This window comes from Tyto alba, unplaced genomic scaffold (assembly GCF_018691265.1).
Source record: "Tyto alba isolate M040663 unplaced genomic scaffold, T.alba_DEE_v4.0 Super-Scaffold_22, whole genome shotgun sequence".
NCBI classification, from domain to species: domain Eukaryota; kingdom Metazoa; phylum Chordata; class Aves; order Strigiformes; family Tytonidae; genus Tyto; species Tyto alba.
The window spans coordinates 17,320,081-17,332,445 of record NW_024881296.1 but is presented as its reverse complement, the minus strand read 5'-3'; the positions used below and the strand labels follow the sequence as shown (position 1 = coordinate 17,332,445).

Sequence of the window (12,365 nt, the reverse complement as noted above, 5' to 3'; positions counted from 1 at the left end):
AAACCTAGACGTAAAAAGATATAGACTTCTCTTTTGCTTTATATCACTGTAATAAATCATCTTCTTAGAACATATAGTTAAATTTTAGTGTTTTCAGAGTGATTTGCTCGTAGAGAACATAAAGCCACAAGCTTTTGAAAACTTTGCATCAGTTTATGCCCTCAGATTGGTTTCCCTCGTTTCCTACTTGAGTCCTGTTTCTCTCATTACCCCCATGGCTGTCCAGGACCACTTCCAGAGACATGCGAGCTGACCCAGAGGAAGCATTTGCCAAGGCTGGCTTCATGGATGCTAGCAAGCTACGCCAGTTCATAAGTTTTAAAAAAAGGAAAACTCCCCTCTCCATGCCAACAACAGAGCCAAGAGTATGTGGGCGCTCTGCAGTCCTGTTTGTCCTGTCAGGAGCTGCACTCTGCCTCTGGCAGGGATGTTGCCATCATGCCTTTAGCCATGACCAATTTTACTTAAAACTCAGCAGGCCCCACCATCCACATGCACAACAGGTCTCTGCGTGAGCCTCTGAGGCTACCGAACCAACTAGATAGCTAAAGTTGGGTAAAATGAATTCCACTCTGATATTTCAGAGCTGAAATAAGAGGAACAGTCTAAACAGACACTGAAGACTTGGTTTGTTCTGTTTTGTTTTGAATTACAGTATCAATTAGAGATTTTTTTTTTTTTTTACGTTTTAGAATTTTTTCAAAAGGTATTTTCCATGCAAAAACAAATTATCAGTCAAATTCACACATCACTATAGGAATTCCAGCATTCTTACAGTGTCAGCAGAGCATTAATCCTGATTTTTCATGCCCTTTAAATTGTGGAAACTATGAGAATCTCACTATAAACAGAAGTCAGGTTTACAACCTATACCATCTCAAACTTTGTGCATGTATTTATACAGATGTATATGTATTAACACAGAGAACATCAGGACATGTTCTATTAAAATCAGCAGAACACACTTTTTTTTTTTTTTTTTTTTTTTTTTTTTTTTTTTTTTTGTTGGAGTGTAAATCTGGACTGTGTGAAGAAACCCTAAGTGACAAGGGCCCTATAAAGCAATTCTCTAAAAGTAGGTAATCTCAAGTAAGTGCAGGAGCTCCATTCTTTATTCTCCTTTCATGCCCTTGTTTCTGTCTCAGATGAATGGTCGTAATCCCATCCTCTGACAAGTTCTTCCCAAGAAAGAGATGTTTCTATTCTAGCCTTATGACTCACACCTGCCATGTCATGCCCAGGCCAGAAAGAAATACGGGAGCTGATCTACAGTCCATTGACTTCAATGGACCTCGATCCACGGGCATAAATTACATGTTTCTACGTGACAATTAAAACATTAACTTGTTAGGGCAGGCTCTAGCTCAATGAAACTGCCTTACATAAACAAGTTTTTCTTCCTCTTTAGAGGAAAAAAATGTCTTTATTAACTTCTAGAAAGATGCTAAAAAAATGGGAAAGAAATTTAGACTTCTTTTATTCCAAATGCTTGTGGATAGGACATATAGTGATGAGCTCCCATGTAACACACTATCAAAGTAAAATTAAGCATTGTGATTTTTTCCTTAGTGTGTTGGCAACAAGCCATATAAATAGACCCAGGTATAGGAAATCAAATCATGAAATAATCAGAGCTCACAGTAAAATATACCCATTAAGATAATGTACTTAAACGAGCTACAGTGCATGCCTGCACTTTAATGTAGCTACTTCTGCATACATTTTAGTTCACCAGTGCCAAAAAGGAAAATGGCCTTTGAGAAATGGCCATTGTCCTCCTGTTGCCACTTCCTCTCTCATTTTCTTAATCCTCAGTTCACTCTCTCATTTTTGGTACCTCATGCTTTCATCCCTTTGCTTCCTCAGACTTTTAATGTTGCTTCCAGCTGAGACAGATGAGTACTCCACTGCTTTTAGCAATTGGACATTTTTGTAGTGAGCCTGGGATTTCTTTATACCTCAAGCTTCTTGCTCTGCACTGACTGATGTGAGGCACACCCATATTTTCAGGACTCTAGAGTCATGCCGTACAAAATATTAATTTGAACAGGATAAAAGAAGTCCAGGGCCCTCAAATTTATTTTGTGCTAATAGTATGTTTTAATCAAAGGGCTAGCCTCTCAGCTGGGAGTCTGAATCAGTCAAGGAAAAGCATGACCCGCCCAACATCTTTGTACTCACTTACTTTGTATTCAAATGAACAAATAAATGAAGTTTAAAATTTTGACAGCTTTATTTATTGTGTATTTTTTCCAAAACTGAATTGTGCAAATCCTTACACGGCATGTTAGATGTGGACAGTACCCATTTCATTTCAGAATAAGACTGCAATGTAAAGCACACCAAACAGTAAGATGGTTCAGGCTTGGAAATGTTAGTAAACTTTACTTACTGTGTTAACATTGTAAAATGAAAGATGTCCCTCTGCCCCACACTGTTTGAGCTGTAAATTAATTTTCAGAAGTATACCCATATTCTAGTTCAGTTTAGGAGAATGATGATACAGAAAAGCCCTGAGAAGTCTCCTCCTGCTTCCCCTTGCCATGCCTAAAGTATTGCTGTAAGCAGAAAAAAAGTGAAGCCCTGTGAGTCCAGCTTGCACAACACTTAATCAGATCCAGTCACCACTGCAACAGCAGTCACGGTTAGAGCTGAAACTGCATCCTTAGCTAACCTTTCAATGGTAGCAAAGTCTATAATGAGCATGTAGGTAGGTTTTGTGTTGCATGTTACAAATGCACAAGCACAAATAAAGCTGGATGTTTCTATGAGAATTTGGTTTGAAAGCAAGACCTCTACAGAAAGACTGTTAGGAAGGAATCCTGAGAAAACACTGAAGAGCCACAGTCTTCCCTCTGCCAAAAAAGCTGTTAAGAAATACTGCCTCAAAATCAAAATTTGTGCTGAATGAGCAAAGGAGTGGTCAAAGAAAAAAAAGCTGATGCAGAGAACATCCTCCACCCTCCTTGACACTCACGCACTCAAACACACACATATCAAGGCTGATCTCTCTTGTAAGAGTTGCGGATTCCTGCCTATAAATATCAAGCAAAGTTCCTCATGGTAACCCTGTCTTCTCTCTGTGCTGACAGACTGCACAGTTTCAGAAAGGTGTAATTTACTGCACTTTGTACCATGATGAGCAATTCTGTCTATTAAAACAATTATTCTTTTTACTTAGTGGATTTAAAACCCTTGGCATAACTTCAACGTGATTTTGGTATGACTGCATATGCAAGAAAGCAAAACCCAACAAACTGGGCCAAATTTTGAACTCTGTGTTCCTGAGACCTCTGGGAATTTTGTTTAAGCAAGAAGTTCAGAATTTGGCCCCAATGAAAACAAGCTTTAGCAGTAACATGGGCTGGCCTCAGCACCACTAGTCAAACCAGTGATCTCCCATGCAGGTTCTGTTCCACTCCAGGCCACAGTTCCAGCACCACTCAAATCTGCACTGAGGGCGAGGACATTTCATGTGCATGCAGCCACCTGCAAAACAGCAACAGAATGGCTTTGGTACTTGGCAAACACTTAGAGATGTTAATCAACAATTAACAGTGTTAAAATCCACTTAGACAGTCTTTTACTAACCAAGCAGAGTATTTAATAAAAGAGAAGTACAAACCTGAAGAATACTTTTCATAGGCTTTCTAAAACCTGCTACTCCCTCTCTTAATGAGGTGGAATGTACTGGTCTCAGTTGAGAGACTGCAGGACTAGGAACTGCAGTCCTGTCTGAAATTGGAAGAGACTGCTAGGGATAGGGAAAAGAGATGACAGTGTGCGGCCCCTCAAAGAAATCATGGAGGTGTCTGGTCAAGGATACTCTACCTTAGTCCAGCTGTGAGCCAGAAGTTGAGCAAAAAGAAATTATTTTTTGAATTTAGATTCAACAACTGAGAGATTTGCAATGAGAATAAATCAGAAGATACAGACTTAGGTGTCTGCTGATTATATCAAAATGACATTAGTAATTTAACTTGATTTGCCCTTCTTAGTATCTGAAGCAGCCTTTTGATTGCATCAACATTTCCTGTGTGTTGGGTTTCTTACTTGCCCATACTGTGAGAGCAGCTTTAATCTCTCTTCTCACGACCTTGATGAAATGTTTATTTTGTAATACATGAAACATTAACATTGTCAAAGGTCATTACAGAAATACACTTCAAATAGAAATTACGTTGCTTACCACACAAAGAGATCTCTTGTGTAGTTCAAACTGAAAGAAAAGCATGCAAGATGAAGAAATGCTGAAATGTCATCTTGGTTTGACTCCAGATGGTGATAGGAGGTGCAGAGAGTGTGTGTTCCCTACTGTATGACCTGCTACCCTTACACCACCTTTTTTTATAAATGCCACTCTAGAATGATTCTCAGAAGGTAAAAACAGCAGGAGACACAAGAACTGGTTTGTTAAAATAGGCCTGTCTGCTTCATCTGACAGAGAGAGAAAACTAACTGTGATGGCAAGGTCTATTCATCAGTTTATACCTTTGTGTAAGAGATGCAATTCGCCAGACATTTTTATCTTATTTAAATGTGAGCGTACCAATGGCCAGCCTCCATGTTACCCTTTACTTAAGGTGTAGATCCAATCCTCTCTTACGATTTGTATTAAGCCATCACGAGGTAAAACGCATCTCAGTCCTGGCACAGGACTCAAATCCCAATAGGCACCCTCTGTCAAACATGTGCTCTACCTGCCAAGCTACATAAATCATGTTATTCTCTGCTACAGGGCAGCAGAGATTAGCAGAGTAGAGAGTGCCTCAAGCAACGTGGCCTACAGCTTTGTGAGTACAGCAGTCCTCTGAGAGATATGGATGTGTGTTTAAACTCAGGCTGGGAATTGAGCTGTGGGAATGTTTTGCTCTTTCACTTTGGCTACTACAGAAAAGTTATTGGCATACAGAAGTATTCTACAATGCCTGTAGCTATACAGGCTATTACAGAAATGTTATTGACATAGAGAAATACAGGCTATTAAAGTTATTGTCATTGTCACTGTCCCTTGCAAAAGACAGTGTCCACAGAAAGATATGGGGAGGGAAGGCAGAATTACTCTCTTGTGTGGAGACAGTGTACTCCTCCCAAATGAGGACTGTTGGAAGACTTTGGTGTACAGTCATCAGCTGCTTGACACCAGCTGTACTTAGGTAGAAGTGCTGCTTTCAGTTTACAAATGTCAGCCTAGAAGCTGGCATGTGCAGTAGCCATGACCAGAGAAAAAAGCAAGCACTGCACTTTTTCAGCTTCACACCTTAAATCTCAGAATCGCAGTCACTGAGGTGGGAAGGTGCCGTTAGAGATCACCCCATCCAAACCCCACGGCTCAAGCAGGGTCAACTGAAGTAGTAAAGTAGGGTGCTCAATGTTGCGTCCAAATGGGTTTTGAATGTATCTTAGAAGGGAGACACTTTCTGGGCAACCTGTTCCAGTCTTCAACCACCCACACAGTTAAAAGCATTTCCTTACAATTTAACAGAATTTCCTGTGTTTCAGTTTGTGCCCATTGCCTTCTGCCCTTTCAGTGGGCACCACTGAGAAGAGTTTGTCTCTGTCTTCTTTGCTCCCTGCAGCAGGTATTTACTTAGTCCTTTTATCATCTTTGTAGCCCTTCACTGGACTCACTCCAGTCCATGTCTCTCTTGCACAGTGAAGCCCAGAACTGGACCCACCACTGTAGATGTGTCTCACCAGCACTGAGCAGAGGGATCACCTCCCTCAGCCTGCTGGTGATGCTCTTCCTAATGCAGCCCAGAATGCTGTTGGCCACCTTTGCTGGAAGGGCGTGTTGCTGGCTTATGCCCAACTTGTAGTCCACTGGGACACTCAGGTCCTTTCCATCAGGTTGGCCCCAACCTGTACCTGTTCATTTCCCTTTTTTGAACTTCATGAGGTTTCTCTCAGCCCATTCCCCAGCCTGTCAAGGCCCTTCTGAATGTCAGCACGATCAGCTGTGTTAAAACATTTCTAGCCTGCTGCTGTGGGTTTGCCATTCTGCATTATGAGGCACTGTTCTGTCATGGGTCAGGATATAAGCAAGGAAAGGTTTTTTTCCTGCTTATTATCAATTTTCAATAAATATTTCCTTTCAAAGATAAAAATTATAATGGCCTTTGTTTCCTTTTTGATACATTTGGGATATTTACAAGCAACTTCCCTAAACATTAGTGGGAGTTGTGTAAATGGTGTCAAAGAGGGATATCCTGTTTGTGACAAGTGACAACTGCCTGTAATTTAACAGTAAAGATTTTGTAACAGAGTGTAAGAGAAGGTAAAGGTCTTAGAACTTCTTCAAGCCTGACCAGAAGTTTTTTTTATTTGGCTGTGCACAAACTGTTAAGTATGAATAGTCACAATTACTATTTGTCTATTTCTAATCCCGTCCAAACTTCTGGTTTCCATCCTGTTTTACAAGTCTTTAAATAATTTTTTTGACCTATCCCTCTTTTATATCTCTTCTGCTGCCCACCTTGCTCTCTACACTTTGCCAAATCTTGTCTCGCCTTCCCACTCTTGAATTCAAGCTTTCTTTCCTTCTGCTTCTTGTGCTTGAAAAAGTCTCCCACTTTCCATCTGCCAACTGCCTTCTTTTCTTTCATCAAACCCCAGATTTCAGGATTTTGTCCTATTTCTTCCTCAGTAATATTTCTGTGGTATCACTGCTTGAAGTGTTAGATCCTTGCAGTTTAGTGTCTTATTTGGCGTTTTTAGCATCCCATTTGAGTAAGTGATGCACCAAAACTGAGAAGCATCCTCTATACTTAATATTCATATAATATTTACGAAAGCATTTAAATATATTTTGATTAATTAACATAAATACAATTAAATCTTGGAACAGCATGGACTTATTCACTGTTTCTGTTCCCGATTTTAACCACCACAGTGCCAGCAGTTTCCTTTTCTTACTACATGGTAAGCATAGATTAATGCAACCAGTTTGTCAGGACTCATGTTTCTTCCTGTGACTTACTCTTCTGCTGTGGACATGCCACTGGGTTGAGACTAATCTCATCTAAATTCAGCTATATATTGCGTAGACATCTACAGCAGGACTAATTCTCCACACCCTACTTTTAGGTGCAATTCTTCTGGCCTACATTAGACACATGTTCTGTTTTGTCATGAGATGAGTTTGGCCCTACAAATGTCTTTTTTTTCCAGTGACAGGGAGTTTAGACAACCACCTGGGCATTCAGTCATATGAATGCTACATCCACAGTCTCTCTGTGCTTCATTTTCCCTATCTGTAAAATAACCGGGCATTTGGTGACGTGTAATTAGCGGCTTCAGAACTAAGTGATTTATATTTAGTGATTTCAAGATAATTTAGATAAAGTGACAGAGGGAAGATTCAAGCTCTGTGTGCTCTTCTTCTCTTGGAAAAATAGTGTGCATATGTACAAATGCACATTCATACGTTTATATTGTAAAATGAATTTTAAAAGACAGTTAAGTATGAGATATCTAATAAACTTACCATTTTTTTCAACTGGAATATTGCAGTTGGGGCACGGCTTGGTTGTCTTCTTGATTGTTTCTCTAGATGCCTTTTCCCATCGAGCTTGCATGGCTGCATGTTCATCAACTACGTATCCCTGCAAAAAGAGAGAAAAAACACCGGTGGGCACAATCCTGAAAGGCTGAGCTGGGACATGATGTCCACACTAAAGTGGTAACTATTTACCCATGAGAAACAGTCACAAGTGACTGCAAAGCCAGGTAGGCTGGACTTTGTTTGAGATGCAGCATTTTTGCTTCAAAATGCAAATTTAATTTCTCCCAGTGTGCACAACTCATGTAATGGGTTAGCTCCTGGGCTGCAGGGTGGTGGGGGGAAGCTGCAGCAGCAGGAGTGTGTGCCATCCTGGGGGCCCTTCCTCCATCCAGTGCAGTGCAGGCTGTGCCCTCCCTGCTGCTCCCTGCCCCGAGGGGCAGGCAAAGCCCCTGCAGGAGGACACAGGGGGCATCAAGCCGTGCTGCAAATGCACAAAGACAGGTAAAGCAAAAGGCAAAGCGAAGCCGGAGTCAGATGAAGCTGGTGGAGACGTGACATGTTAGACACTGTAGGTTTGATTCTGCTTCAGGGATTAAAGCCCTTCATGCAGGAAAAGCAAAACCACCAAGGCAATGCAACGCTTGATAATGCAGAATGGTAGGGTTCCTGGAAGGAAACTGTTTTTCACAATAAACCGTACTCCTTTGTTTCAGAGGTCTAGATTTCATTCAAACGTAAATCTATATACACTAATGAAGCCTTAAGAGGCACAGAGAAGAAACAAAAACATTTTGGAGAAAATGTAAAAAAACCCAAACCACCCAGTGAACAATGAAAGCAAGTAGCTCCCCAGATAGAATGACACAGATGGAAAAAGTCATCATGAAGAGTGTTTTAAAAGGGACTCCTGTGTTTGTCCTATTTATGACTGGGACAAAATTACATAATCTGCACAAGTGTCCTACTTGGCAATTTCCTACCTAAAATGATATTACAAGGACAAAGGAGATGGCAGTGCCTTGGGTCGTTTCTACCACATAAGGTTGACAACTATGTGAATAGTAGATGTAAACAACGTATGTAAGTTCCAGCTCTGAACTTCTGCTCTCTCCATTCATAATGTGGTTTTTTTTCAAGCATGTGGGAAAATTATGAGCTCAAGCTAAATTATATAATATGTAAAAATTCCCATAACTTCTTTGTGCATACCTTCTAAATACTTACAGGCTGTTATGTGGATAGACTTCTAATATTTATTTACATGGATAATTTTTAAATATTTTTATTTCTAGTAAGACAGCAAAAGAAAATTGGACCAACTTTTAAACATGCAACACAACTATAACGCCTCTTGATTTCTGCTCAGCTACTACTGATAAAACCTGTGAGCTGTTGCAGTGTCAGTGAGTAAAACCTCGATTTTATTTCTTGGCTGAAGTCACCTGGGTTAAAATGGAATAACAAAGTGCAACATCTGCACAAATTCAATTCCAGCTCATCTGGTGGCCGTTGCACATGCATCTTAAAAAAACCCAAACAAGTCTTTTTTAATCAGGAAACCTCAAAAATGTGTTTATAGTATTATTTCTTTTATTTTACTACCTACATCAGTCTCCTCAGCCATTGAATCCCTTTTGTTGTTCCTCAATTAATATTCTCCTATTTGCTAATACTTTTGACGTAGAGGTGATGGAAGTGAACAAAGTCTTCTCAGCTGTATCTTAGAAGTGACTTTTACCGTTGGCTCTCTGCTTCTGGAGAGGGAACTCAGCCCTGCACCCTGCTGGATTATTCAGCAATTCAACAAAAGGATGACCTCTGTACAACGGCACATTAGTGAGTTCTGGGAAATAGAAAAAGCTTCTCAGGCTAGCAGCAAAGAACATAATCTGGTATTGATCTTGCAGCACCTTGATCTTTAAGGAAGGATGACTTTAGCAGGCAATCTGAGCTAACTCAGGCCTGAACACAGGATGGGGAGAGTAGGGAATGCTTGACCTGGGCCTCAGTTTACAAGTGACAAAAATAAGATGATATTCATTTCATCTCATTGTAATGGGAATGAAATACTTAACATCCATACAGTTGATTCAAGAAGAAAATCACTATAGCAGTGACAAAACATCGTTATTCTTTCCTGAATAATAGCTGCATGAGTAGACAAGAAGTATTTTTAATTTTTGTAGTCAACCCAGAAGAGCTTCATAGCGACTGTTTTTCCCAAACACTCCAAACCCAAACTGTGTGGTTCAGTACTTGGAAACATACTTTTTCCCCATCTTCATGTCTTTGTTGTGCCCTAATAGCAAATGACACTGAGTCAAAGTTTCACATGCCAAATTGTTCATTTGATTTGTATAAAAATATTTTATATTAGTTTTGAAAACAAACACAAACTTGGGAGATCTTAGGAATAACTAAAATAAACAACTTCAAACCACACATATGCAAATCACAAAGAAACAACAAATTGCTGAAAACAGCAGAGTGAATTATTATATTAATATGTTCCTTTGTAAAAATTACAGCATGAAATAGATGCAACAGCATGATCTTTTCAGTCCATTAGAGCTGAAACATCCCTCCTATGCCCAGTCTTGCTGAATGCTAAATTAAAAACTTCCTGCTGCAGGAAGCAAATGCAGAGAAATGGTACAGTGATGGAGTCCCTCCAATTCAGTAAAGAAATCATAGAGTACTGATCTATAAGCCTCCAGTGTTCATTTGCTTTATTTAGAGCTTCACATACAGTGACTGCAAGCACACATACATTTATCTGCATTTCTTCCTCAAACAATAAAGGAAATGTGTATGGCAGTTCATTACCAGTATCTATTTAAATCACGTTATTTTGTCCTATGCTAGCAAACCTAATCTCCTTGACAATGGCCTAGGTAAGAGAACAGGTCTATCAAGCAGAGGTGGCTCTCACTTTAGTTGGCCTGCCCAGTCTTGGATAGGAAGTTCAGAGATGCTCCAGGTGTACATCACACCAGTTTGCTGAGGACAGGAGACTGATCACTTGTGATGCTGACCCCGCACAATATGCTCTAGTTCCCCAATTATTATATAATATTTGCCACAGCACTAGTGAAAAGCTACTAGATTCCATCCATGCCACTTCATGAATCATTTTTTTGATTCTCAGTTGTGCTGCACATTATGACCAGGAATGAATACCCATAAATAACAGGAAGCTACAGTAAGAGCTGTTGCAAGCATTTTTCAACATCCCTTTCTGCAGTATTGCCTTAGTGAGATAGGGGAAAATGTCTGTCTTGTTATCTCTGGGTCACACTGAAGGACGTAAATTTATTTCTATTCTGTTTCTATGCTGAGTCCTTTGGAAAATATAATAGGGATAAAGAGATCACAGAGACTGCTGAGCACCATACAGCAATATAAGAACATGTACATGGAAAGCTTTTTATGCAGTTAATCAATATCAGGCAGTACTAGAAAAATTCCTACAGAGACAGAAGCATCTTGAAATACAAATAGTGTCCTTCTTAAAGTAGCATCTCATTCAGGTAATAGGGCACACATCAACTTGTCAGTAGAACTACATAAAGTAAATGAAGTATGTGTTCACAGCCAGCAACTAAGCAGTACCATCCAGATTAAAAAACATTTATGGCAAAACTTCTTGTTCAAAATACTGGAAGCATTAGATATATAATGTTAAATTCTGACATCCACTGCATTATATACTGTGTTATGTAAGCACACCTCTTTTATGATCATGCTAATTTTGCCTAGCATAGACAACATCTGAAAACTGAAGACCCTTGAATCAGAATAGAATATGAAGCTGCTAACATTATGTTGTCCTTAGCTGTAACGAATGCAATTTCTGGACTCTTGCTTGTTTGCTTTTGGTGTTTAATTCCTTTCTGATAAGCGAAAAAGCTGGTCATGCGTAACTTTAAAAAATGTATCCTATGAAATATTTTTTAAAATCATAAATACTCTTCCTTTTGATCAGAAATGCTTGGTTTTAAGTTAATTTTCCTTGGAAAAAAATGTTTCGTTTTGTTTTTTTAAATATGTAAAATTATTACTTTGTGTGAAATATGGCATTTTAAAAAGGCTTAGATGTCTCAAAACATAAAGTATTACTGATTTTCTAGCACAAATGTGAGAACACCTATGGATATTTGAAAGTGTTTGAAAAGAAGACAAAGAATAATTAGTTGTACACAAAGCAATCTTCAGCGAACCACAACATTTAGATTAACACAGCCCACTAATTATTTTGGGCTAGAGCTCTAAGCAAAAGCAGGCTCATCTGTTGAAGCCTTCTCTACAAGGGATGGTGACAGTTCAACTTAAATTTATTTTGTTTTCTCAGCTTCTACTGAACTGTTTTATGAACATGTTCACATGAATTAATCTGCTGTTGTGTTTAGTGGTGTCTTACTTCAGCTGTGGGGGAAAAAACAGCCGATGTCTAGGGCACTAGGTAGGCTAGAAGGACTTCAGAAAAAAATGCATTATTTGAGTAATTTAAGAGTTCAAAATCTCAGAGAGAGGTATGCATAGCTATGGGACTAGTGTTCAAGTCTAGAGAAGATTTGGGCTAATCAAAACATTAAAATGTGGCTACAGATAAGGAACAGGAAAGATATCCATCAATGGGATTATCTTTCACGCACAGGAAAAACAGAGGTTTCAGTACCACTGTGATCCAGTTAGATTCACATGAAGCAGATTTGTGTGAGCCAATTTGTCTGGTGTGCCTAGGGAATTCTGCCATAAAAAAGAGCTGCTTTGTGATGACAGCAACTAGCTAAACCCAAAGTGATATGCACAGGATATTGTGTCTGATACAAGATGAAAGAGACTTTCACTAAAAAAACCC

The 12,365-nt window shown here is 39.4% G+C and overlaps 1 protein-coding gene across 1 annotated transcript in view; it reads right to left on the bottom strand.

Moving 5' to 3' along the window:
* Positions 1 to 995: 995 nt before the first annotated feature.
* PRKN (parkin RBR E3 ubiquitin protein ligase) overlaps positions 996 to 12,365 on the bottom strand; it is a 543,490-nt gene continuing 532,120 nt past the window's right edge. The window contains exons 10-11 of the mRNA XM_033011713.2: positions 7,487 to 7,604; positions 996 to 3,489 (exon numbers count right to left, since the gene is read on the bottom strand). Of these exons, the coding sequence (XP_032867604.2) occupies positions 3,380 to 3,489; positions 7,487 to 7,604 (228 nt within the window). The 3' untranslated portion in view covers positions 996 to 3,379. The remainder of the gene's footprint in view (positions 3,490 to 7,486; positions 7,605 to 12,365) is intronic.